Source organism: Amblyomma mixtum, chromosome 1 (genome assembly GCF_055824585.1).
Source record: "Amblyomma mixtum isolate Tamu chromosome 1, ASM5582458v1, whole genome shotgun sequence".
NCBI lineage: Eukaryota > Metazoa > Arthropoda > Arachnida > Ixodida > Ixodidae > Amblyomma > Amblyomma mixtum.
This window is the reverse complement of record NC_143012.1, coordinates 130,224,409-130,251,046: the sequence shown is the minus strand read 5'-3', so window position 1 is coordinate 130,251,046 and position 26,638 is coordinate 130,224,409. Positions and strand designations below refer to the sequence as shown.

Genomic DNA, 26,638 nt, shown 5'->3' with positions numbered 1-26,638 from the left:
TTTCCATCCAATTAATCCAATTTTTACCTTTCCCGTTTTTTACCCGTCGTTTAATGCTCTTTCTTTCTCCGTGCTCGTGACCGGCATACTTACTGGCTTGCTCTCCAATTCTTTTTTGCCATTGTGAGTTGACCCTCGTCCTATAAGTGCGCACCGGAAAAAGCGCCGTGCCGTTGACAGCAGCGGAAGAAGGAACAAAAATGAAATCAGTTCTCCCCAAATTATGCGTCCGGGTCGCGTGGTGACGTGCGCCTCGGCGGTGAGCCCTGTTGCGGCGCGTAGGAGTGACGCGGTGCGAACACGACTGCAGGACACGTGGCTAGGGCAGCGCACCCCCTTCAGCACACACGCTGGCACCCGCACGTCAATGGAGGACGTGCATACAATACAGCCTCCCTTACGTGAAAACAGTGCAATGCTGCTTCTCCACAAACCTCGGCATTCCCGAAATGGTCATCAGATACTGCGTGATAATACCTTGCGTTGCTGATGCCTTTTGTGCTTTCGGCATAGGCACGAGGAGGCAGTGGACTGCACCATGAGAGTTCTTACCCGTGGATACAAGACAAAAAACCTCCTCGCTTGTGTCATATCAGCCACAGGTTGAAAAAAAAAAGTGTTTTACGTTACGGAAATCGCACTAAGAAGTGTTGCTGGAGATTGCATCCGGACAGTATATTTCGCTACATGCTATTTAGTGAGTGTTTAGGAACGGTTACATGTTTATACCACCGAAATATAACGCGGCGTGTCGCTGTGCGTCTTTGTTGCCAGCGCGAGCCACTCTCGCGACACAAAAATTCTCATTCGCCTTTCAGGTCACCGTCGCAGGCGACACATATAGTAAAGAAAAAATAAAAATTGGGAGTGGCTTAGCTCTGCTATGCGTGGATATACGTAGCGTAGAGCGCTCCGGTGTTTCGGCCGCATGTTTCATCTTGGCTCGGTCGCTCTTCCGCTGCTCGACAGCCAACTGCCAGGCGACAACCTCGCGATCGGAAGAATTTATATTATGCGAAGCATATTGACCTAGGTTTCGGGCCTTCGCACGACGGCCGGCGGTGGCCACCATTGACCTTAAAGTGAGATCACATGATGTGACGTCACGTGATGACGTCACACCGGCTGCAGATGGGGCTTCATATCGCGCCGTCGGACGTCGCCCGGCGGAGGCCTCCACGCTTCGGTTCGCGCCGTCGCGCGCGAAGCGGCGGCGGCGCCACCATCGCTGCATACGTGATATGTGACGTCACGCCAGGGATGAGGCGGCGCGCGCCCGCCGTCGCGTCAGTCTCTCTGCCCGCAACCGCGCCAGCGTCTTTGCGCCGGGCGTGTATGCGGTCAAGATGCCTCCAAACGCTAAGGATGTTAATAATAAGAATACAAAACGAAGGCTGCTTCGCATCCACTGGGCTTAACCTTGATAAGCCTCCAACTTTTTTCGATTCTTCTGCGCCGTTTGGCAGCGGCTTCCATGTCGAGCGCGACCGTCTTTTCTCCGCATTATGTACACGCGGCGCACCCTTCCCGCGCATGCGCAGCAGCGCAACTGTCGTAAACACGGTTCGGGCTAAACATGCACCTGCGCCTCTCGTGACGTCACGCGGCTCTCGCGCATGCGCATAACGGGCGGCGCACACTCGCGCGAAACTCGGCACTGAGCCGCGTAGTGTAGCTTTACGCTACAAAATGCGTGCCCCGAACAGACACGTGCGGCATGGTTTCCGGTCGCCACCAAGTAGCGGCTGCCAGCAGCGCCACTCACCCGGAACCCGTCGCTGGCCGCAGATTTGCAGGAGGCAAGCGATGGTCTCGTCGGGTAGGTTGCCGTCGAAGATGACGATCGGGGCACGCGCCATGTGCTCCTCGTTCTCGCGGACCTGCACGGGGAAGGCGGGTCGCGCTTGTGAAAGTTTTCTCCGATTTTGCAGTGGTCTAAGGTCAGGCCAAAAGGGAAAAGAAGACACCAAGTGTTTTTGGGATGAGGAGGTCAAGAAAGCGACAAAGAAACGTCAGGAAGCGTCCAGGGAACACACACATATTCCAAGCAAGGGGGGAACAAGAAGCTGAAGTAGACAGAAAATGGGATGCCTTCATAAAGTGCACAAGGAAAACATCCTATATATAAGTGAGAAAATTAGAAGGGGGCCGAATGGATGTCAAAAGTAAATAAAAAGTATAGAAAAGGAGCTCAAAAATTTTGGAAACATCTGAACTCCATGAGGCTACAGCAAAGGCTTATAGTTACAGATCAGGGTATTCGGCTAGAAGGAGATGAAGTAATGAAACATATAAGAACAAGCATAACAAAAATTTAGAAATCAAAGGTGCGCTGCTCATAATTTATTGAAGGAGGATTGACCGGTCACTGCAATTGTTTTGATTGGACAAAGAGTGTGGGAAAGGGCACAGAAGAAGGTTCCTAGCAGTACGTCGACAGGACCAGATGGCACTCCGATTAGGTTTGTAAGGATGGTAGGATCAAAGTTGAAGCAAACTTTAAGAGAGATAGTGAGCAAAACGATAGACTAGGAAAGTGGGTTAGGAAAGTTTTCAGTTACTTCCACATGAGGAATTCGACACAGAATGTCGAAAGCAAACTAGAGGACTGACAAGCAAATATCTGGACAGCAGTTGAGAGGCGGGGATGGGGGGGGGGTCATATCAACAAATCAACAATTATCGGTTAAGAAAAAGATTAAAACAGCAGAGAGGGCTCTGTGGAAAACAGGGATGCTGACGAAAGCGGCACTTGGAACATGTAGCATGTTTAAGCAGGAAACTGCCAAAGAAAATATCTACGATAATTGTAGGGGAAGCTCTTTGTTGTTCGAGGCCAGGACAAGAGTTTCGAGGACTGAGACATATCGAGTCAGGTACCACGACTCGTCAGGTAACACATAGTCAGGTAAGACATACCAGTAAGACATAGTCAGGTACCACACACACCGGGCGTTGTGGTACCTGACTCTAAATGCCTTACCTGACTGCCTTACTGATATGTCTTACCTTCTTGGTTACTTCTACCCGCTTGAAATCTATTTTCCTTCACTGTCATTAAACCCCAAAGCTTTGAATAAATCAGCCCCGGTGCTTTCAACTGTATGCCCTCCACAGAAAACTGTTTCCTCCGCCTCTGCGCACACTGTGCAGAGGGCTGCTTTCACTCTACAGTTGAAAGCAGCTGGGCTGATTTATGCGAAACCTTGAGGTTTAATGACATTGAAGGAAAATAGATTTCAAGCTAGCTCAAACCTCAAACTAGCTCAAACCACCATTTTGCTCCAGATTTCAAGCGGGTCGAAGTAACCAAGCAAAAGTTATCTGATTGATGGCTGAAACCAAGACAAGAGGGAAATTTCAGGAGTCATGGCTAGACGGCTTGAGCTACCGCCCGATTTAAAGGGTTCAGGCTTATCCATCCACCCACCCACTTTAGTGGCGCACTTAGCCGACGGGTGAATGTGAACAAATTCTGATTTGGACAGGGTGCATTGAAGGCCGCAGCGGCGGGCGTCGGCATCCACGTTCTTTGCCGCTCGCTGCTGGTTGGCCTCAATGTCTCCAACCGATCCGTGTTTGGCCCAGACGGTTATGTCGTCAGCGTACAGCGCATGCTGGATGCCTTCGATCTGCGCCAGCTGAGCCGGGACTTTCGCCATGGTCAGAATGAAAAGCAACGGCGAGAGGACCGCGCCTTGTGGTGTTCCTCTAGTTCCCAGTTGATAGGGGCCGTTTTCTTCATCTTGTATTCGGATGAGATATTGTCGATCCGAAAGAAATTGCTTGATATACTGAAAGGTGTTATGTCCACGGTTAATCTGGGAGAGATGTTGCAGGATAATTTCGTGTGTGACGGTGTCGAAAGCCCCCTTGAAGTCTAGGGCGAGTACTGCCTTATCGTTGAGAGGGTATAGGACAGTGTTGAGAATACCCCGGTCGAGTTGAAGCAGAACATTCTGCGCGGACCGGGGCGGACGAAAACCGAGCTTTGGTGTCTGCGAATGCATTTTGGTTTTCCAGAAGACCAAACAGCCTGCCCCACACCATGGTCTCCACGAAATTTCCCATAGATGAGCAGGAGATGGGGTGGTAGAAGTTGTCTGTGTTTGTGGCTTTGCCAGCTTTCCGAACGATAGTTACCCGAGCGGTCTTCCATTCGATTGGGAGGGATGCCTCACCAAGCCAGATCAAGTTGATGAAAGCGAGGAGAGTTTCGTTGGCGGGGTCGGGAAGACTGGCAAACATCTGCACAGTTATCTTGTCCCGGCCCGGTTCCGTTCTTCATTTCAGTTTAGCCAGGGCCGCCTTCAGGTCGTGCGGCTGGAACTGCTGATCCAGCTCCGCGCTCTGTGGACCTGCATACGAGTACGCGGACCCTCAGGGGTCCTGCTGAGTGTAAAGATACTCAGCCACGAAGATTTCAGAAGGCGCAGGACAGGGCCGCGAGAGAAAGGACAAGAGAGGGAGCGAAAGAAGGAAGCAAGAAAGAGGTGCCGCTCCTGAGGGCTTTTTTTTTCTTCTTTCAACCACCGCCTTAGCGTTGTTATCTGTCTTTTCTTTCCTCCCTGCCCTCCTCACATGCCACTTGTGGCTGCGTTTAAGATGCCCACCGACGTGGTAACAGTTGATGCGCCTTTTCCTTTTCTCAAAAGGCGCAGCTGCGGGTTCAGTGCCGCGTTGAGGTGCGGAGACGAGTCTACGACGGATGCTCGTGAAGAGTGCGCGCCGCATCGGCCTTTATGTTCTCCATGCTGGCGGAAGTGAATATTCTCCATTGCGATGGGGACGTCGAACGAGTGCTGATATCCGAGCTGAACGTGCAAGACCGCACCGCAAGCGGTGGCACTGGCTCATAAAGCGGCAAGGCCAAGTGGCCAAACGAGTTCGAAACAGGGATGCTACGCCAAGTATCCAAATGTGGTAGAAACAAACAGGCCAAATCCAAGTAAACAGGCTCGAAAAGAGAGGCGAAGTGAAGTATAGCTAAATAGAAATGCAAAGCGAAGTAGCTATTCGTGTGTCAGGCTGGCTCGTCGCGTGCATAAAATGCCTAATTTAAGTGCGCTTGCGCTACCGCTCTCCCCGCCGGAAACGCCGCTAATCCCAGCCAGCTTTCGCTGAATAATGCGCTAAGCCTGTAAGCTTAGCTCTACTGGTTTTTAACGAGTCCACGTTGAAGGCCCAGCTCGGCTGAAAATCCAGTCTCGGCGTAGTTTTGCCAGGAGAAGCATCGTCGGTCGAGAGGGAGCGACGTAGAACAGCAGTCTCGATGAAAAGAAAGAAAGCGAGAAGAGTCTGTCCCTTGAGTCGGGTGCCGGGCACGCTGCCGACACGCCGCTGAGGTGCGTTCGTTCAGTGACGTCAGTGGAGGGGCCTTGTACGAGCACCTCACGTCATGCAGTAGGTGACCTACTTTACATTCAGCAAAGCAGAAATTTGGGCGAGTTGGTAAGTATTCATGATATTGTTCACAGCGCAACAGAAACGGGAAAAACGAAAGACGAAAAACGAAAGATAAGTGTTTCTATATATACCCCTTCTTTTCTTCAATAAAAACTAGTTGATAGTCAGCGCTTGTGTGTGTTACTCTTTCGTCTTTCGTTTTTCCCGTTTCTGTTGCGCTGTGAACAATATCATGACCTACTTTACAGGCGCTCTTTGTTAATTAGGGTAAAAATTAGCGTTACCAATTATTATGGCCAAAATAATTGCTAAACTGGCGAGTTGGTAAAAATTCAGGGGGCACTTTGGCTCTCTAAAGTGCTGCGAGGCGAAAGTGTTTTCTGCCACACAGTGTGTTTTTTATTTTTCCTATTATGTTGTTTTTATTTTTGTTTGTTTTATTTTTGATTATTTTTATTTATTTCATTTTTATTTTTCTTATTTTATTTATGAAACCCATGCATTCACTAGATGCGCCTTTATTCATGCCCAAACCCTGCGATTTCCTGGCAGAGTGGTGGCGTCTTCAATTCGAATGCCAAATTCCCTGGTTCGATTGCCAGCCTGGACAGGATTTTTTTTAAGTAGTGACGCCGAAACGCGGACACATTTGCTTACATTCCTTGGTCACGACTGTATGAGGCATTAAAGGCTTTCGCCTTAATGAGAGAGAGAGAGACTCTTTAATGAAATACATAGAATTTAGCCGGCGTTTAAAAATCGCTGGCATGCTACTCTGCGTAGGGAGGGGAATTTGGGAGATAAAGACAGAAGGGTAGCAGCGCGCGAAGGAAAGAACACATGAAGACAGCATCGCCCTGTGTTCTTTCCTTCGTACCCATCCTTAGCGCTGCTACCCTCCCGAATACGGACAGAGATATGTGCATTAAATAAGTATGTGATCCCAGGTGGGTGCATCAGATTAGGGATAAGCTGGCCGCGGCTGGCACTGGACAGGGTTAATTGGAGACGCCCTTGTACTGCAGTGGGCGCGGTCAGGCTGGTGATGATGACGGTGTGATGGGAACAATCGTCTGCGAAAGGGTGCGCAGGGTCCCTTCAGCGCTGTCGCGTCATACTCTTTCTTTATTGTTTATTGTTTTCGTTCTGCTGCATTCCTATTTGGAATCTGTCCATGGCAAGTGGGGATAGGATAAGCGGACCACGAGATCGGTATACCCATGGGAGTTCGGGTGCATTTGGCAAGTACAGTTTGGTCATGAGTAGCAGCTAAGCGGTATCCTCCAAGAAGAAAATGCCACTACGGAACACAAACTTGAAGATGATTAAAAAATAGGCTTCAAAATGGAGTGACGGGCAACAGAGCGAGGTATGCAAACAAAGTGCTGCTCCTGACGGTAAGATAGTGGGTTGCGGAACAGACGCGGGTTTATGTTGTGCTAGCTCCAGTCAAGCAAAGGAAATGATCATGGAGAGGGCTTGTAATGCGGTCTCTTAGGCTCGCGGAGCGGATTCCACGGGAAGGCAAGCTGGACCAGACGTAATATGGACATGAGCCTTTGTCCTGCTTCGGCGGACGCAACAAGGTGGATGAAACTCACCACTCGGTGCGGTATATTAGGCCACCTCACGCCGAACTGCGTAATGAGGTCGCAGCATTTTGACGAGGATGCGTTATTCTTGATGATCGTAAAAAATCAATTGCGCAGTGTTCCTGTGTACAATTCCGCAATTGCTCTCTCCCCTCTGATGAAAGAACGCGAAATAAGCTGACCAGACCCTCTCGTTGAAGCTTCTCGTCAGCTGCCCTTTTGCTCCAGAGGCCACCTGAAGCGAACACCAGCACGACTTTTGCACAGTTCTTCTCGGGGCAGCAGTGTTGCTTGCTGCTACTGCGCACGTACCAATTGCGGCGAGATGTGCCGGTGAACGTCCATGTCGCCGACACCGAAGAGGCAGTCGCCACGGCGGTCCAGCAGAGTGCAATACGAGGCTGTCCGGGCGCCCTCCACGCGCCGTACGCCGCTGGCGTCCTGCACAATCAATCAATCAATCAATCAATCAATCAATCAATCAATCAATCAATCAATCAATCAATCAATCAATCAATCAATCAATCAATCAATCAATCAATCAATCAATCAATCAATCAATCAATCAATCAATCAATCAATCAATCAATCAATCAATCAATCAATCAGCACACGGGTCGGTTTCCTTGAGGCACCCAATTTCAGGTTCTCATAGGTGGCAGTCTTATTGACGGCAGCGGCAGTGACGAGCGAGCGTCATCTCAACCCACACTCCACTGTAATCATGCAGGTTAGCTGAAAGGGAAAGAACTGGCACCCGATGGCCGGGGCTACCACCCGCGCAGTTGTAGACCGCAGGCTTGGAGTCATTGAATATGCGTTCCGCGGAGGTCTGCGCGATGGCACGGGCAATAGCTACCTCCTCGGCGTCTAGGGATGTCGCAAAATAGACTGAGGCTGTAATAGTGGGTTGGAAAGAGTTCTCAGTGACTGCAATGGTGTGGGCTGGGTAGCGGCTTACGGGGCGGCATCCACATTAGCCATGGCAGGTTTCCGTCCGTACTCACGCCAGAGCGCGGGGGCTCGCACTGCTCTGCGGGAAGGGTGGTGTTCAGGATGCATATTCTCAGGAGGGGATGAACGGCTAGGAAGGAGCGGACGTGGGAAGAAATGGGCACTGAGGCATTGCCAGCCGCCGCCACGGCATGCGCGAACGTGACCTCCGCCGTTTGGTCCAGGCGTTTGTTCTGAGCTGCTTCGTCTGTTCTCTTCCTTGTCTCTTCCTGTCTCGCACCGAGGTGAACAAAATCAACAGCCTCATTCGCCAGGCGAATAAGTCGGCCCTATCCATTCCCACCTCTTGATTTCAACAAGATGTCATTAACGCGGGTTAATGACATCTTAGTTGAAATCAAGAGGAAGAAATGGGCTTGGGCAGGGCATGTAATGCGTAGGCAAGATAACCGCTGGTCCTTAAGGGTAAAGGAGTGGATTCCAAGAGAAAGCAAACGTTGCAGGGGACGGCAGAAAGTTAGGTGGGCGGATGAGATTAAGAAGTTTGCGGGGATACAGTGGCGGCAACTGACAAAGAACAGGGTTAATTGGAGAGACATGGGAGAGGCCTTTGCCCTGCAGTGGGTGTAGTCAGGCTGATGATGATGATGATGAACCCGCGTTTGTTCCCTCACCCACTCCGCCCTCTTCCGGTCTCTTAGCGTTACACCTATCATTTTCCTTTCCATAGCTCGCTGCGTTGTTCTTAACTTAAGCTGAACCCTCTTTGTTAGCCTCCACGTTTCTGCCCCATAGGTGAGTACCGGTAGGATACAGCTGTTGTATACTTTTCTCTTCAGGGATATTGGTAAGCTACCATTCATGATCCGAGAGAACCTGCCTTATGCGCTCCACCCCATTCTTATTCTTCTAGTTATTTCCCTCTCATGATCCGGGTCTGCGGTCACTACCTGCCCTAAGTAGACATATTCTCTTACTACTTCCAGCACCTCGCTACCAATTGCGAACTGCTGTTCCCTTGCTAGGATGTTGAACATTACTTTGGTTTTCTGCATGTTAATTCTTAGCCCCACCGTTCTGCTCTGCCTGTCTAACTGATTGATCATGCTTTGCAGTTCTTGTCCTGAGTGGCTTAGCAAGGCAATTTCACCAGCGAATCGAAAATTACTCAGGTATTCTCCATTAACTCTTATCCCCAACTGTTCCCATTCCAGTCCCCGGAATACCTCCTGTAAACAGGCAGTGAAGAGCATTGGCGAGATCGTGCCTCCCTGCCTGACATCTTTCCGTATTGGAATTTTATTGCTGACTTTATTTAGAACTATAGTAGCTGTGCAATCGTTATAAATATCTTCCAATATTTTCACATAACACTCTTCTACACCCTGATTCCGCAATGCCTGCATGACAGCTGAGGTTTCCACTGAGTCAAATTCTTTCTCGTAATCAATGAAGGCTATATATAGGGGTTGGTTATATTCTGCGCATTTCTGTAGCACCGGATTGATAGTGCGAATGTGGTCTATTGTCGAGTATCCTTTACGAAAGCCTGCCTGATCATTTGGTTGACTAAAGTCCAAGGTTGTGCTGGGCAGGGCATGTAATGCGAAGGCAATATGACCGCTGGTCCTTAAGAGGGTAACGGAGTGGATTCCAAGAGAAAGCAAACGTAGCAGGGGACGGCAGAAAGTTAGGTGGGCGGATGAATTTAAGAAGTTTGCGGGGATACAGTGGCAGCAACTGACAAACGACAGGGTTAATTGGAGAGACATGGCAGAGGCCTTTGCCCTGCAGTGGGTGTAGTCAGGCTGATGATGATGATGATCCCTTCCCACAGCTACCTCGATGGCTCGGCTGCTGTCCTTGGGCGTGCGCAACTCTCTTATGGAGCTGACGGAAGCCCATCGTACGGCCCAGCTCCTCCGTCTCTTCCGCATCCGCCCGGATCGCGAGAAGAAGAAGAAGAGCGCTGCGAACGGCAGCTTCTCTTGATCGAGCTCCTGCTTTTTCGAAATAATTTGTGCTTCTGTGGCCTTCAAGGCAACCTCGCCGTCCAGGCGATGGCGGATGACCCGCCGCCTCTGCTGCCTTCTGTGGTTAGCAGTGTGAACCGCACAGATCAACCTGGATGCAGTATGGATCTCCCCTCAGAGCTCCCGAGGTCATCTAGTTTCTCCGACTCGGATGACATGGAGTTCGACGGTGGCTACACCAAGATTGTGAGTCGGCGCCTGAAGAGGAAGCTTCCCAAAACCCCGACTGAGTGTGGGCCCAGTGTGCGTACGAAGCGGGCAAACAAGTCCATTGTGACCACGAAGATGCCTAACCAACCCAGTGTGAGCAAGAAAACGGCTAACGAGGCCAATGTAAGTGAGAAATCTCTCACTTACACAATTTCATACATGCCTGTTGAGGATTTAGAGAATCTCAACTCCATCAACAGGCAGTCTTTGACTCTTCATCTTGAACGACTGGTTCCGGGCCAAGTCAAAGAAGTGTGTATTAATGCAAGAAGGAATATCCTCTCTGTTGATGTCTCTAGCCGGGCCACCGTGGAGAAGTTGAAGACCGTGTCTGCTCTTGGCAACATACGAGTCCGCTCGTTTTTCGCTCATGGACTTAACACTACTGCTGGTGTGATTTCTGACGTGGACATAGAGATCAAGGTCAGGAAGACACCAGAAATACTTGCAAACAAAGCTCTTTATTTGGGCTGACTTGCGCCCGCAAGAGAACTGACTCACTCGGTGGCGGCGTAAGCAACAAGCGTGCTCGTCAATCGTCGAACTACGAATGCCCGCCGCTCGCGGCATCGCTCAATTTAAAGCCGGCAAGGAAACTTCCAGATAACAAGACAAGATCATCTACAGAAATCTGGAAAAACCTAGATGCAGCCTTTCATGGCTGCGATCAATCGAGATTAGTGTGGTCGCTTCTCGCGTCACGAACAAAAGTGATAACAACCCTTTCCTGCAGCCTTGAGCGTGAACGAACAAACACTACAATAATACGTGGCATTACCCCCCTTCCAAAGAAGCATCGTCTCGATGCTTTAAAATGAAAATAAACACGGAGAATGAAACTTCGAGTCCTTTAGCGTTCATAATATGGCTTCAGGCGTACGACATGTACGACTTCCGGGCGTGGGCGGCGTCGCTGAGATGCTGTCGTGCCGCCGGGGATGACTTCATAGTCGAGGTCACCGATGCGACGGAGAACCCTGTACGGGCCAAAGTAGCGTCGCAGCAACTTTTCGCTCAATCCACGGCGGCGAACTGGCGTCCATATCCAAACCCGATCACCTGGCTTGTAATGCGTGTCTCGTCGGCGCAGATTGTAGCGTCGGGCGTCGGTGTGCTGCTGGTCTTGAATGCGAAGCCGCGCAAGTCTTCTGGCTTCCTCGGCGCGATGAAGGTAGGCGGCGACGTCGAGGTTGTCTTCGTCGGAAACGTGCGGGAGCATTGCGTCGAGTGTTGTCGTGGGCTTCCTGCCGTATACCAGCTGGAATGGAGTAAACCTGGTTGTCTCCTGGGCGGCAGTATTATAGGCGAAGATCACGTAGGGCAGAATAGAGTCCCACGTCTTGTGTTCGGCGTCGATGTACATGGAGAGCATGTCTGCGATGGTCTTGTTCAGACGCTCTGTGAGTCCGTTGGTTTGCGGATGATAGGCAGTGGTCCTCCGATGGCTTGTCTGGCTGTAGTTTAAAATGGCTTGCGTCAGCTCCGCTGTAAACGCCGTTCCTCTGTCTGTGATGAGCACTTCCGGGGCGCCGTGTCGCAGGAGAATTTGTTCGACAAAAAATTTTGCGACTTCTGTTGCGGTACCACTAGGCAACGCTTTTGCTTCGGCGTAGCGGGTCATGTAGTCGGTGGCCACGATGATCCACTTGTTTCCTGATGAAGAGGTCGGAAAGGGGCCGAGGAGGTCCATCCCTATTTGCTGAAAGGGCTTAGTTGGCGGTGGTATGGGGTTCAGGAGTCCGGCTGGTCTAGTCGGAGGCGTTTTGCGTCGCTGACACTCACGGCACGTTTTCACGTAATGGGAAACGTCGGTAGCTAGCCGTGGCCAATAGTACTTCTCCTGGATGCGGTGCAACGTGCGAGCAATCCCGAGATGTCCTGCAGTCGGCTCATCATGACATGCCTGCATAATTTCTTGCCTGAGATTTTTGGGCACGACAAGAAGATGCACTGTCCTGTTCGGCGCGAAGTTCTTCTTCAGGAGGACATTATTGTGAAGGACGAAGGACGACAGTTGCCGCTTGAACCCTCGGGGAGGCGATGCGGTCTTGCCTTTAAGATAATCAACTAGGCTTTGCAAGTCAGGATCCGAGTGCTGCTGCTGCGCGAAACTGCTGGCGCTTACCGGTCCTAAGAAAGCGTCGTCGTCTTCCTCTTCGGGTGCTGCGTCGACAGGAGCTCGTGACAAGCAGTCTGCATCGGAATGCTTGCGGCCAGATTTGTAGACTACCGTTATGTCGAATTCTTGAAGACGCAGGCTCCAACGAGCAAGGCGGCCGGAGGGATCTTTCAAATTGGCCAGCCAGCAGAGAGCATGGTGATCGCTCACAACCTTGAATGGTCGTCCGTATAGGTAGGGGCGAAATTTCGACGTGGCCCAAATAATGGCGAGACATTCTTTCTCTGTCGTCGAATAGTTGGCTTCGGCTCTCGACAGTGAACGGCTAGCGTACGCGATAACTTTCTCTTCTCTGCCATTTTTCTGAACGAGGACCGCTCCTAAGCCCACACTGCTTGCATCGGTATGAACTTCGGTTTCGGCGTTTTCATCAAAGTGCCCGAGCACAGGAGGGGACTGTAATCGGCGCTTTAGCTCTTTGAAAGCCTCCTCTTGCGGCGTTTCCCATTTAAAAGGCACGTCCGCCTTGGTAAGTTGGGTCAAAGGTTCAGCGATGCGCGAAAAGTTCTTGACGAATCGCCGGTAATAAGCGCACAATCCAAGGAATCTGCGTATAGCTTTCTTGTCATTAGGGTGTGGAAACTCTGCGATCGCAGCCGTCTTCTGGGGGTCTGGGCGAACTCCATCCTTGCTTACGACGTGACCAAGGAACAGCAGCTCCTCGTAGGCGAAGTGGCACTTCTCTGGTTTCAGTGTCAGGTCTGAAGACTTGATCGTTTCCAGCACTATCCGAAGCCTTCTGAGGTGGTCTTCAAAGTTTGAGGAGAAGACAACAACGTCATCTAAGTAGACGAGGCAAATCTGCCACTTCAAGCCTGCGAGCATCGTATCCATTACTCGCTGGAACGTCGCTGGTGCAGAGCAGAGGCCGAATGGCATCACCTTGAACTCGAAGAGTCCGTCTGGCGTGATGAACGCAGTCTTCTCGCGATCTCTTTCGTCGACTTCAATTTGCCAGTAGCCGCTCTTCAGGTCCATCGATGAGAAGTACTTAGCGTTGCATAGCCGATCCAGGGTGTCGTCGATGCGGGGGAGGGGGTAGACATCCTTCTTCGTAATGCTGTTCAGGCGGCGGTAATCGACGCAGAAGCGAAGGGTGCCGTCTTTCTTTTCACTAGGACAACTGGTGCTGCCCAGGGGCTCCTTGATGGCTGGATGACGTCGTCACGTAGCATTTCCTCAACTTGCTTGCGAATAGCTTGGCGTTCTAGCGGCGATACGCGGTAGGGGCTCTGTCGCAGTGGTCGGGCGTGTTCGTCTGTGACAATGCGGTGCTTGGCAAGCTGGGTTCTTCGCACATTCGATGCTGATGAGAAGCAATCGCTGTACTTTTGAAGAAGACTGCGTATTTGTTTTTGTCTGCTCCGTGGTAATGCCGGGTTGATATCAAACGTTGGTTGATGGCCTTGGTTAGATGGTTCTAGGGGTTGGTCGGGTAGGGCACATATGTCTCTGATGTCTGCCAGATCGTCGAGGAAAGCGATCGTCGTACCTTCGTTTAGATGCCGGTATTCTTCGGTGAAGTTGGTTAGCAGCACCTGGGCTTGGCCATTTCGGATTTGGGCGACTCCCCTTGCGACGCCCAGTCCTCGATCAAGGAGTAACTGGGTGTTCCCCTCGACGACGCCTTCGGCAGTTTCGACGTCTCCAGTACCTATGCAGGCGAAGACACTTGATCGGGGCGGCACGCTCAGTACTTCGTCAAGGACGTTTAAGGCAACGCGATGAGTCGCTGTCGTCGCTGCAGATATGGCTTTGTCCGTGGAAAGCTTGATCGACTTGGATCGAAGGTCGATGATCGCCCGATGTTCATTCAGGAAGTCCATTCCTAAAATCACGTCTCGCGAGCATTGCTGTAGGATCAGGAAGGTTGTCGCGTAGGTTCTCCCATTTACAGTAACTCTCGCGGTGCAGCGTCCTGACGGCGTAATCAGGTTACCACCTGCGGTGCGGATCAGCGGGCCATCCGAAGTTGTTGTTACCTTCCTGAGTCGGACAGCGAGTGGCCCACTCATGACGGAGTAGTCAGCTCCGGTGTCCACCAAGGCAGTAACCGCGTGATCGTCGATCATAACTTCAAGGTCACTTGTTCGCGTTTTCGCATTGCACGTTGTCTTCGGTGTACGATCTCGGCTTCGTCGAGTAGTGAGGCTGCGGTGGGCGTACTGCGACGTTACTTCACTGGGCAACGGTAAAAGCTTCAAGTCTGGCCGCGTCGTCGTCGTCGTCGTCGGAGCTGTCGTCGTCGGAGCTGTCGTCGTCGGTGTTGTCGTCGTCGGTGTTGTCGTCGTCGGTGTTGTCGTCATCGGTGTTGTCGTCATCGGTGTTGTCGTCATCGGTGTTGTCGTCATCGGTGTTGTCGTCATCGGTGTTGTCGTCGTAGTTGAGGCATGGTCTTGAGTACTCGTCGATGGAGGATCTTTATCATTGTGCTTAGAAGCAACCTCACCTCCAGAGGCTGCTTTATTTAGTTTAACCTTCGGGGGCTGGGGGAGCGTCCACGCATGGCGTAACCTTGGCTAGGAGGTACAAAGCGCGGGGACGATGGCGACGGGGAACGTGATAGGCGGCTCGGCGATGAGTATTCTTCCCGACGCAAAAACTCCTCGATTTCGGCTGGTCGCTGGCCGGGTCGGGGTCGTGGAGCGTCGTAAGAGAACCCTCGGATGCGCAGTCTTCTGTGTGTGCAGTGCCGGAGGACGTGACCGGCTTCGCCACAGTGGAAGCATAGTGGGCGGCGCTGGTCGGGAGTTCTCCACTCGTCGCATTTCCTCGGCTGCGCGCGTCGCTCGTAGGACGGGCGGGTTGGGGCGAGTGGGCGGCGGTCCAACGCAGCTGGCTGAGGGCGGTAGGGGCTTGGATCCCGTCGTCGAGGTGCAGGACGGCGCACAGCTGCGGCGTAAGTCATGGCTGGGGGCTGCAGAGGCTGCGTGGGTGTCGGCGTCACACCCAAGGCCTGTTGAACCTCGTCCCGGATGACGTCAGTGAGCGATGAAAGTTGCGGCTTCGTTCCCGTCGGCGTCACACCCAAGGCCTGTTGAACCTCGTCCCGGATGACGTCAGTGAGCGATGAAAGTTGCGGCTTCGTTCCCGTTGGCAGCAATCGTCGGAGCTCCTCTCGCACAACTTCACGTATAACCTCCCGCAGGTTATCGTTCTACTTAAGAAAAACCAGCCAAAAAGACGGGGACAAAGGAGAGACAAGGCACACACAACGACTGGACTATCAACTGTGCTTTATTGAAAAAACAGCCAGTCTCCAAGAAAACCCAACAGAGCATGCGCAGCTCAACGGCACCGCAAAACCAGCACAAAAAACAACAACAGCGATCTCGTAAGATAGTCAAACTGCGGTGTCAACGGGACAAGTAACCTAATTCTTTCTGCATCAACGTGATAGAAGCCGTGCTAACACAGTTATCTCCATGATTGCTAATGTGAAATGCTTCGAGGATTTCCCGCTCAACCTTACCCTTGCCTCTACCGAGAAAAGTGACGTTGGAAAACAACGGGTAGCACCCGCAATCGCGGCAATGGCGAGGCAAGTTTGCTCCGTCAGCCGGAGTCAGAGAGTTATGGTGCTCTCGTAGCCTTTCATTTATACACCGGCCAGTTTGGCCGATGTAAACTTTTTCGCATGTCAGCGGAATCTTATAAACCACCCGTGTCGCACAAGGAACATAGCAGTTTTGATGCCGCGTCGAACAAACAGGTGGTCTAGTTCTGCCACGCGCGACACGTGAAAAAAGGCTTGAAAGTTTGCAATGAGCAGAAAATATAACATTGACACCTTGTCTTGCAGCAACTTTTTTGATGTTGTGGGAAGCCCCATGCACATAAGGCATCACCTCAAATTTTCTTCTTTCAGCCCTAGTAGGGTCAGCCACCTTTTCATCACGGCTCTTAATTCTTTGCAGCAACGACTCTGCCACAGCATTCAAAAGCGGTTTTGGGAAACCGGCCTCTTGCAAACGCTTAACCTGGTTGTCGAAACTTGACTTCATGCTATGGTGGCAACTCTTCTGCAGATCATTGCGAAAACAGCTCATGTCAATCCCTCTCTTGACGACTTTTGAGTGTGCAGACGAGTACGGTAATAAAGCCTTCTTACTCCTAGGTAAAAAACACCAGCATACATGGCCATCGTCACGAAAAGTTAGTTGAAGTTCTAAAGAACGAATCGACTGGTTAGCGGGTAGTTCAAAGGTAAAAGAAAGGGAGCTTGAGCAAGCTTTAAAATCTTCTAAGACATTTTCTACAACCTCATGCAAGGAGTCAGTCGGTGAAAGATTTAACATTATCAAGAAATCGTCAACATATCTAAAAACTTTGCACACTCGTTTGTCAAGAAAAGAGCCTAAAAGTGTGTTGTCAAACTTTGCTAAAAAAATTTGGCACAAGATAGGAGCTACGCTAGCACCAATACAGATTCCTTTTTTCTGTATGAACAGACCGCCCTTAAAATCTACAAGGGTAGATGAAAGATAAGTAGTTAACAGTTCTAAGAACGCATCGATGGAGATGCCACAAGCATTTTGGAAGGCAACTAGGCCGTTCTGTTCAATCACTTCACGCACTGCAACAAATAGTTCGTCATGAGGGATGCTGTAAAACAAGTCTTCGATGTCAATAGAAAACCCAGCGTTGGCTCCGGGAATGCCGTCGCTGAGTACTTCAACCACAGCAGCTGCGCTTGCAACGTAGCAGGGGTCCTGCACATCAAGGGACTGCAGGTGTCGCTGCAAGTACTGGCCCACTAACTTTTGCCAGGTGTCAGCCTCGGTCACAATGGCCCTCAAAGGGCAGTCCGTCTTGTGCGTTTTTGCGGAGAAAAAGATTTGGAGGCGATTACCTTTGCAATTCTTCACCTTCTGAGCCAGATTATCCAAGTTGTTGGCTTCTAGGAGTCTCACGGCTGTGGTCTTCAGTTTTGAAGGCTTGCGTTTCGTAGGAAGGAAATTCTTGTGTACGGCTGCCAAAGCCTTATCACCAAACGTGCTCGTAGGAAGAACCACAAACCCTCCTTCCTTGTCCGCTTGAAGAAGTGTCAATTTGTTTTCGATGAAGTGGTCCACCACTTGGTGAAGAGCAGGGTCCGTGTGCCTTTGTTGTTTACTGTCTATCTTGCGTAAGACGTCAATGCCTTCAGACAAACACCTCTGCTTCTCGGTAGAGGCAAGGGTAAGGTTGAGCGGGAAATCCTCGAAGCATTTCACATTAGCAATCAAGGGGATAACTGTATTAGCACGGCTTCTATCACGTTGATGCAGAAAGAATTAGGTTACTTGTCCTGTTGACACCGCAGTTTGATTATCTTACGAGATCGCTGTTGTTGTTTTTTGTGCTGGTTTTGCGGTGCCGTTGAGCTGCGCATGCTCTGTTGGGTTTTCTTGGAGACTGGCTGTTTTTTCAATAAAGCACAGTTGATAGTTCAGTCGTTGTGTGTGCCTCGTCTCTCCTTTGTCCCCGTCTTTTTGGCTGGTTTTTCTTAAGTATAATGTACCAACTAACCCAGATTTCAACTCTTCTGCAGGTTATCGTTGTTAGCGGTATCCATGCAGCTTGCTGACAGAAAGCGCTGCTGGCGGTCATACTGGCGGGCTCGGGCGTCAAGAGTTTTCTCCATTGTGGATGCCTCTTGTACGAATTCCGCGACGGTTTTCGGTGGGTTGCGAACGAGGCCGGCAAATAGTTGCTCTTTAACTCCTCGCATAAGCAACTTCACCTTCTCTTCTTCCTTCATGCTCGCGTCGGCACGCCGGAAGAGGCGCTTCATTTCCTCAGTGTACACAGCAACGGTCTCGTTTGGGTGTTGTATGCGAGACTGTAGCAGCTGCTGGGCTCTCTCCTTTCGCACGACGTTCGTGAAGGTCTTTAGAAGCTGCTCCTTGAAGATTTCCCAGTTCGTAAGGTTAGCTTCCTCATTCTCAAACCAGACTTTTGCTGGTCCCTCCAAGGCGAAGAAGACGTACCTAAGTTTTGTGGCATCGTCCCAGTTGTTGAAGATAGCCACACGGTCGAACTGCTCCAGCCATTCTTCGGGGTCGGCGCCAGGCGAAGCGTCGAAGGTTGGTGGCACCCGGGGCTGGTGAAGAATGATTGTAGTCGTCGTCTGGGGCAAGCTCATGGTAGACGTTGCGGCTGGCTTCCGCTTCCGGGTAGGGTCCGGCAGATTCCCGAACTCTGGTGCGTCCCCTTGCAGGCGTCGGCTTGCGCGGTGGCCTGGACTCAGGTCCTGCGGTTGATGACTCAGAGGGCTGGCGTCACGGCTTGTAGGGGGTGTCCGGTACATGGAAGGCTACCCAGCACCTCCACCAGATGTCACGTTGTAGTGACGGCAGTCCAGCGGTCAGGAAGACACCAGAAATACTTGCAAACAAAGCTCTTTATTTGGGCTGACTTGCGCCCGCAAGAGAACTGACTCACTCGGTGGCGGCGTAGAAAGAGAAGTTTATTTTTTCTGTTTTAACATAGAAAATACAAAACAAAACAGATGAACTTAATTCTCTGATCAGTCAAGCACATGCGCAGTGACGCAGCACTGAGCACGTCAGTAATGCAGTAAAAATGCCGATACTCGACCGCCGCGCAGGACGATAAAGTATGTCGACCATTTGCGCAAGAACTCGGCCTCGCTCATTGACAGAGCGTCCATGCATGCTTGTTCAAAGAGGCGCGTGCGCAGGCGCTGCAACATTGGGAACATTGTTCTTTGCGGACGCCCATTTAAGGATGCCACTCCACGCTGCCGCCACAAAACGAACATGCCGACACACAAGAGCATATTTGTGAACAGTTCGCGTGAACTAGTGCGCGCTTCGAGGCGGGTTAAAAACATGCGTGACACTAATGTCCAAAAGGTGCGCGCAACTACACACTCAAACATTGCGTGCTGCAAAGTTTCAAGCAGACCGCACTGCGGGCATCGGGCGGAGGGCGCCACGCCCCACGCCGCAAGGCGGTCTCTTGTGGGCAGGACCCGCCAGCCTCGCAGCCAGCCGAAGTCCCTGACATCTGCAGGAAGCGTAGCTGAGGTCAGTTGGCGCCAGCGTGCCCGTCTCGTTTTCTGGAGTTGTTCGCGGGTCAGCGCAGCGACCGTTAGTGCTTCACACATTCTGGAGGGCGGGGTTTCATCAACATCCAGATCGGGCACGCTGGCAGTCAATGACGTCAGTGTGCGACGCACATTAACGAAAAATGCCGGCGGCTGCTCGGCTGTAGGGCCAACCACGTGTTGTGAAAAAAACACGTTACGCGCTGTACCCAGAAAGTATGTGAGGAGTGTTCTCCCGGGATAGTCTGGGTTGCGTACAAGATCTCGTACTCCTCGCAAGGCGAGCACATTGCACATGGTGCGGATACAAGGTATACCAAACCCACCCATGTACGATGGAAGGCGCATGAACATTCGTGACACAAGTTCGGTTTTGCCCGCCCAAACGAAAGAGCCACAGGCCGAGGTTAGCCTGCGCGCAAACGTGCGCGGTGGGTTTGCGACGCGGGCGACAAAAAAACATGCGGCTAGGATTGTGGACTTAACTATATAGCAGCGCTCTGCCATTGAAAGGCGGAAAGTTGACGCCACCGAGAGGCGTTTCTCAGCGTTCGTGCGGAGGTTAGTCCAGGTTTCGCGGGCTACTTCTCCGCTGGCGAGGAATACTACTCCCAGGACTTTCACTCCCTGCACCCACTCCACCTCGCCCGCAAGGTTCGGTGTGAAGGTGCCAAACCTTAGTGCCTTGCTTTTTCCCCTGTTCAATAGGGCCCCAGATATCTCGCTGTACTCGAGAAACAGCCGCGAAAAAGCGGCGTAGCTATCCTCGTCCTTGAGGAAAAGCGACACGTCATCGGCGTAGGCCGATACCTTGATTTGGCCCTGGCCAGGCAGAGGGAAGCCGCGTATGGATGGGCTGTCGTTAATGCGCCGGATGAGTGGATCCAGGCACAACACGAAGAATGTTGGGGAGAGAGGGCATCCTTGCCTTATGCCCCTGGTGACTGAGAAGGGAGCGCTCTGGTGGCCGTTTACGGAGAGACGAGCGTTCAGGTCTGCGTAAAGTAAGCGCAGCCTGCTGACAATTTGCGGAGGGAATCCGAAAGCTTCAAGGACTCCGAACAGATACGAGTGTTCCACCAGATCGAATGCTTTCGCCTGGTCTAGTGAAACAAAGCACCCGCTGAAGCCCGTCCTGCTGGCAAATGTGAACAGGTCTCTAGTGAGTGCCAATGCATCAAACACAGAGCGGTCAGGGACGCTGCTGGTTTGAGCCCGGTGGATTAGGTGAGGTAGGATCGTCCGCATTCTTGTGTTCAGTAAAGATGTGACTATTTTGTAATCTGCGTTTAAGAGGCTTATGGGCCGCCATGCTTGCGGGTCGGAGGGGTCACCGCCCGCTTTCGGAATGAGTATGATGCGACATTCGCGGAAAGAGTTCGGACGTAACCCATCCGCAAGAAAGCCGTTGACCATCTTCAGGAGCGCTCCTTGGATCTCGTAAAAAAAGTTTGAATAAAAACTTGTTGGAATGCCGTCTGGACCGGGGGCAGAGGCTGCATTCATACTCTGCAGGATGGCGTGCAGCTCTTGGCTTGTGGCTGGTGCGCAAAGGTTTTCATGCAACTCTTCAGCTACTCGTGGCAAGTTTCCAAAAAAACTTTGTAGAAGCCCGTCATAACCATCTTGAAGATGTAGCCAACTGTCCGTAGAGAACAGGTTCGAAAAGTGGCTTGCGAAGATCGTGCAGATATCGGCCGTGGTTTTGCTTTGGGTGCCGTCTGGGAGTGTCACGAAAGGCACAGTAGCGGGAGCGAATTCCTCTGCCGTGCCTGCGCGTACGTGTCGTAGCACAGCCGGGTCTGATATCGGCCGCCCGAGCTGGTGTGCACGACTAGCTGCCCGTGATGACTGGCAGAGCAACACGTGGTAACGTGCTTTAAGTAGACTCAGGTAATCGCTCATGGCAAAGGTTAAGGGTGCTCCCCTTTGCACTATACGGATGCGCTTGAGGGTGTCATTCAGTGCATGAGTTACCCGGCGTCTGCGGTCTTGACCGGCCGCCACCAGAGTTGCCTGCCAACGAGCCTTGAGTGTGTCCCATGAATCAGTCGCAACGAAGCTCTTGCACGATGCTGCCAACGCCGTACGCAGCGACGCCACGCTTTCCGGGTCCGCCAGTAGGCTCGTGTCCATGCGCCACGTAACAGTACGTGGGGTGTCCTCACCAAAGTCGAGCCTGACTGACAAGGGGTGGTGATCAGAAATCACCGGCGTGCCTGCAGGGAACTCGAGAACTTCGCAGCTAACGACAAAAGAAGCGAGCTCTGGTGGAAAATAGAATTTGTCTATCCGACTCGCTGACTGTGCTCTCTCAAACGTCGCTCCAAAGGCATCCCCGTGAAGCTGCACCCACGCGTCAGACAAGCGGAACTGAGTCACGAGATCGCGGAGCGCGGGGGCACCGCAATAACGGCGACCGTGACCCTGTCCGCGGACGTCACGGTCGATGTTAAGTACACAATTGAAGTCACCGACGATGAAAGTGGGGTAGGGATCAAGGAGGAATGAGTCGAGGCGCTCAAAAAAATCAGAACTACTAGTCCGCCGTGCTGGCGCATATACAACCAACGCACGTACCCGCCGCTGGTTTAGTGTGAAGTCGACCGCAAGAGTGCGGCCGTCCAGCCCGAAAGTGCAATGAGCACCCGCGCGCAGGCAGGGGTTTACAAAAACGACACCAACACCGCACATATGAAAATCAGTCAACGAAAAATAAGCAAAAACAGAAAACCGGGTGGGGAAATTCAGCACATCAAGTGAAGTACGGAAGTTGCATTCCTGTAAAAACAGGATGTCGACGCCCCTAGACCTGGCAAAGTGCATCACCTCTCTCTGTCTGTCTACGGATTGAAATCCCCGAACATTCAGGGAGAGGAGATGCACAACCGCCATGACTGCCAAGAGCACCGACGGCATAGCATACAACCTAAAGAGCGCTGCCATGGGCGGCGCTTGGCGCGCGCGGCACTTTTTTGCTAGAACGTTCGTTAACAGTCCCTTCGGATTCCGATGATTGGGGGTGGGCACGTTTGAAGTCTGGTCGGGAAAAGTCCATGTTTTCGGGGCCGTCGGCGCTTGTGGCCTCGCTCACCGGTTGCTGCGTGGTCTTGGCGACGCTCGCAGCTGAAGCCGATGCCGACGCCAGGGTCGCCGATGGGAAGGTGTGGCTGGCTGGTGACGGGAAGCGCGCGTCGTCCGCACCTCCAAGAGTCGTCGTTCCTGACACCTGGCCGCACGTCAAGTCGCCTGTCAGGCGAAGCGGCGTGACTTTGTCCGGTACGTCCACCAGGTCGCCCGACGCCACGCTCGACTCATCGCCGCTGCTGCTCTCGGTGTTGAAGGAAGCTGTGCGGGGTAGCGGCGGCAAGGGTTCCGCGAAAACAGCACCAAACGGCTCCACCTCGTTTGAAGGCGTCCCCTCGAGCTGCTCCTTCACGGGCACCTCCGTCGCGGGGGTGGGCTCGGGCTCCCTCGGGCTGCTGGTCGTAAGGTCCGCGTCGGCAACAGGCGTCCGGACAGTTGGTGTGCTCCGCGTTTCTGCGACCACGTTGTCCTTCCTCGGTTCCTTTCTCGAGGCGGCGGCCGCCGCATAGGACCGTGGTCGCAGGCAGTCCGCTGTGGCGTGGCTTCCACCGCAGCGCCTGCAAGCCGCTCCGCATCCGGCCGTGTCGTGGCCGAACACCTCGCAGCGAGCGCACCGCGGCGTTCGACACGCCGCGCCGATGTGGCCGTCCTGCCCGCAGCGGGAACACACCTTCCGGACGCCTCGGTAGTCAAACATGACGCGGTGGCCCTGGACGGTCAAGAAGTTCGGCACCGCCTGCTTCATCTCGATCCGGACCACGCGCGTCCCGTTGCCGACGTGACGACGGCCCTTGAGGACGGGATGGGTGATGTCAAGCACCTTGCCGTAGGAGCTCAGTGCCGCTGCCAGCGCCGCGTCTCCCACGAACAGCGGCACACGAAAAGCCGTCACGTGGACCACGGCAGGACCCACGCAGGCTACTGGCACGGAAGTGCCGTTCACGTTGAAGGCGCCTTCCACGAGCATCTTCTCCGCCGCCGCAGCCGAGGCCATGGCGACGCAGAACTTCATGCCTCCATGGTGCTGGAGGCTCTCTAGCCCTTTCGGGCCGACAACCAACTCGATGCCGTCGACGATGTCGTCAGCTGTCGCGTCGGAAGTAACTGTAAATGAAAAACAGTGCGCCTTTGGGGGCGGCGCACGGAACACGGGAGGGGCAGCAGGTCCCGGGCCTCCCATGACGTCACGGGTGGCCGGCTGGGCTGCTGCTTGCACGAACTTCACGCAGTTTGCCCGAGCACCGGCAAAGGCACGGCGCCTGGGCGGGGGAGGCTGGTTGCGGAACCTCCGGGTCGCAGTGGATCCGGGGCCCGCCTGCACTTGTCGATGAAACTTCTCAGGAAGCCAGCGCCGAAAAAAACCTTCGCTGGGTCTGGACGAGCTCGGGCAGCAACAAGCGTGCTCGTCGGTCGTCGACCTACGAATGCCCGCCGCTCGCGGCATCGCTCAATTTAAAGCCGGCAAGGAAACTTCCAGATAACAAGACAAGATCATCTACAGAAATCTGGAAAAACCTAGATGCAGCCTTTCATGGCTGCGATCAATCGAGATTAGTGTGGTCGCTTCTCGCGTCACGAACAAAAGTGATAACAACCCTTTCCTGCAGCCTTGAGCGTGAACGAACAAACACTACAATAATACGTGGCAATATGGACTTGGTGCAACCGCTATCAAGTTCTGTTCGCATAACTGACATCCATCGTTTCGACCAATCACGGTGTGTCAAACTAGTGTTTGAGGGTACTACTTTACCATCTCATATGAAAGTGGGTTTTGTGAGGCACCCAGTGCGTCCTTATGTGCCCCGACCGGTGCAGTGCCGAAAATGCCAGAAGATTGGACATGTAAGTGCTGCCTGTACGAGCACGAAAGCATGTCCGCGTTGTGGTGGCGTGCACGAGGGACCTACATGTACGATTGAGCCTCCAGTTTGTGCCAACTGCAAAGGTCCTCATGAGGCAACATCTAGGGAATGCCCGAAGGTAAAAACAGAGATGAAGATCTTGAAGAAAATGGTGAGAGACCATTCTACTCACCGAGAAGCAGCAATCGCGGTACGTCGCTCCAGGAAGAGGACACGAAACAGGCAGAAGAAATTGAGCTCAGTAAATGAAGAGTCAATAAATCAGGAGGACCGAGACCGCTCTGCCGCGCAGAAGCCACCGCCTCCAGCTCCGCAAGAGCCAAGACTGTCAACCACCCAGGAGGACTCCGCAGAGTGGCCACCTCTACCAACGCGTACTGTAAGCTCTGTGACACGTCCGCCTGTGCGTTCGCCGGATGTGTCTACAACAGATGATCAAATCAGGGCGATGCTGAAACAGCTGATAGGCACCTTACGGTTGATAATTGCTGGAGTGGACACGCCAATTGCTAAGGCTGCTGTCCAAATTTAGACGCTATTGAACCGGTGCTTGCCACACTTTAATAGCAGTAGAAAATTATTGCTCTACCGTCGTCAGCACCCTCACTACAGGAGAGAATCTCTCGATGGGCAGTATTACAATGGAATGCTCGAGGTCTGCGAGGTCGCCTAGCAGATTTCAGGCAGAGGATTTTCAAGTACCGATTTCCAGTGCTTGTAATATGTGAGCCTAATATCACATCTCCTTTTCGACTGTCCGGTTATGAGAGTTTCCTCTCTGAAGCGGCTGGGCATTTGAGCAAGGTACTACTATGTGTCCGTCGTGACTTCACTTACGTTCGGCATCAAATTCCTGGGGGCAGTAGCAACGAGTATGTAGCAATCACTGTGACTTTCAATGGGCGCACAATCTCTATTATAGGTGGCTACATACCACCGAGGGGTCGATTTGATGCCCTACGACTACAATCGCTACTCGACAGCGTTTCGGAGCCCCATGTAATAGTAGGAGATTTCAATGCGCATCACTACGGCTGGGGAAGAGCTGTTACGAACGTTCGAGGACGGGATATCGCCACGTTCATGGACAATGCAGGTCTTGTTTTGCTCAATGATGGCACGCCGACATTTCTGCGCGGGACTACCTACAGCAGCTGCCTGGACCTGGCATTTGTATCCAGGCGCCTCTCATTATTCGCAACGTGGTGTGCTGATATTGCCACGTATCACTGTAGTGTTTGTTCGTTCACGTTCAGGGCTGCGGGAAGGGGCTGTTATCATTTTTGTCCGTGACGCGAGAAGCGACTAGTCTAATCTCGATTGATCGCAGCCATGAAAGGCTGCATCTAGGTTTTTCCAGATTACTGTAGATGATCTTGTCCTGCTATCTGGAAGTTTCCTTGCCGGCTTTAAATTGAGCGATGCCGCGAGAAGCGGACATTCAGAGATCGACGATTGACGAGCACGCTTGTTGCTTACGCCGCCACCGAGTGATTCAGTTCTTTTGCGGGCGCAAGTCAGCCCTAATAAAGAGCTTCGTTTGCAAGTATTTCTGGTGTCTTCCTGACCGCTGGACTGCCGTCACTACAACGTGACATCTGGTGGAGGTGCTGGGTAGCCTTTCATGTTCCGGACACCCCCTACAAGTCGTCGCGCGAGCCCTCTCAGTCATCTACCGCAGCACCTGAGTCCAGGCCACCTCGCAAGCCGACGCCTGCAAGGGGACGCACCTTAGTTCGGGATTCTGCCAGACCCTACCCGGAAGCGGAAGTCAGTAGCAACGTCTACCATGAGCTTGCCCCAGACGATGACTTCAATCATTCTTCAGCAGCCCCGGGTGCCACCAACCTTCGACGCTTCGCCTGGCGCCGACCCCCAAGAATGGCTGGAACAGTTCGACCGTGCGGCTCTCTTTTACAACTGGGACAATGCCATGAAAATTATGTACGTCTTCTTCGCCTTGGAGGGACCAGCAAGAATCTGGTTTGAGATTAAGGAAGCTAGCCTCACGAAATGGCTCTCTTTAACAACTGGGACAATGCCATGAAAATTATGTACGTCTTCTTCGCCTTGGAGGGACCAGCAAGAATCTGGTTTGAGATTAAGGAAGCTAGCCTCACGAAATGGGAAACCTTCAAGGAGGAGCTTCTAAAGACCTTCACGAACGTCGTGCGAAAGGAGAGAGCCCAGCAGCTTCTACAGTCTCGCATACAACACCCAAACGAGACCGTTGCAGTGTACACTGACGAAATGAAGCG

General features: G+C 52.4%; 2 protein-coding genes across 7 annotated transcripts in view; one reads left to right on the top strand and one right to left on the bottom strand.

Moving 5' to 3' along the window:
* Positions 1–26,638, bottom strand: part of LOC149367588 (uncharacterized) — a 1,242,925-nt gene that overhangs the window by 237,371 nt on the left and 978,916 nt on the right. For all 6 annotated transcript variants that reach the window (XM_089556290.1, XM_089556305.1, XM_089556318.1 and 3 more), the window contains 2 exons: positions 7,311–7,439; positions 1,766–1,880 (listed from right to left, as the gene is read on the bottom strand). In XM_089556290.1, the coding sequence (XP_089412416.1) occupies positions 1,766–1,880; positions 7,311–7,439 (244 nt within the window). The remainder of the gene's footprint in view (positions 1–1,765; positions 1,881–7,310; positions 7,440–26,638) is intronic.
* Positions 9,798–24,912, top strand: LOC149367598 (uncharacterized). The gene is made up of 4 exons (XM_089575329.1): positions 9,798–9,858; positions 9,993–10,258; positions 10,328–10,617; positions 24,162–24,912. Exons 1-4 carry the CDS (start codon positions 9,798–9,800, stop codon positions 24,910–24,912), a joined length of 1,368 nt encoding a protein of 455 aa, XP_089431455.1.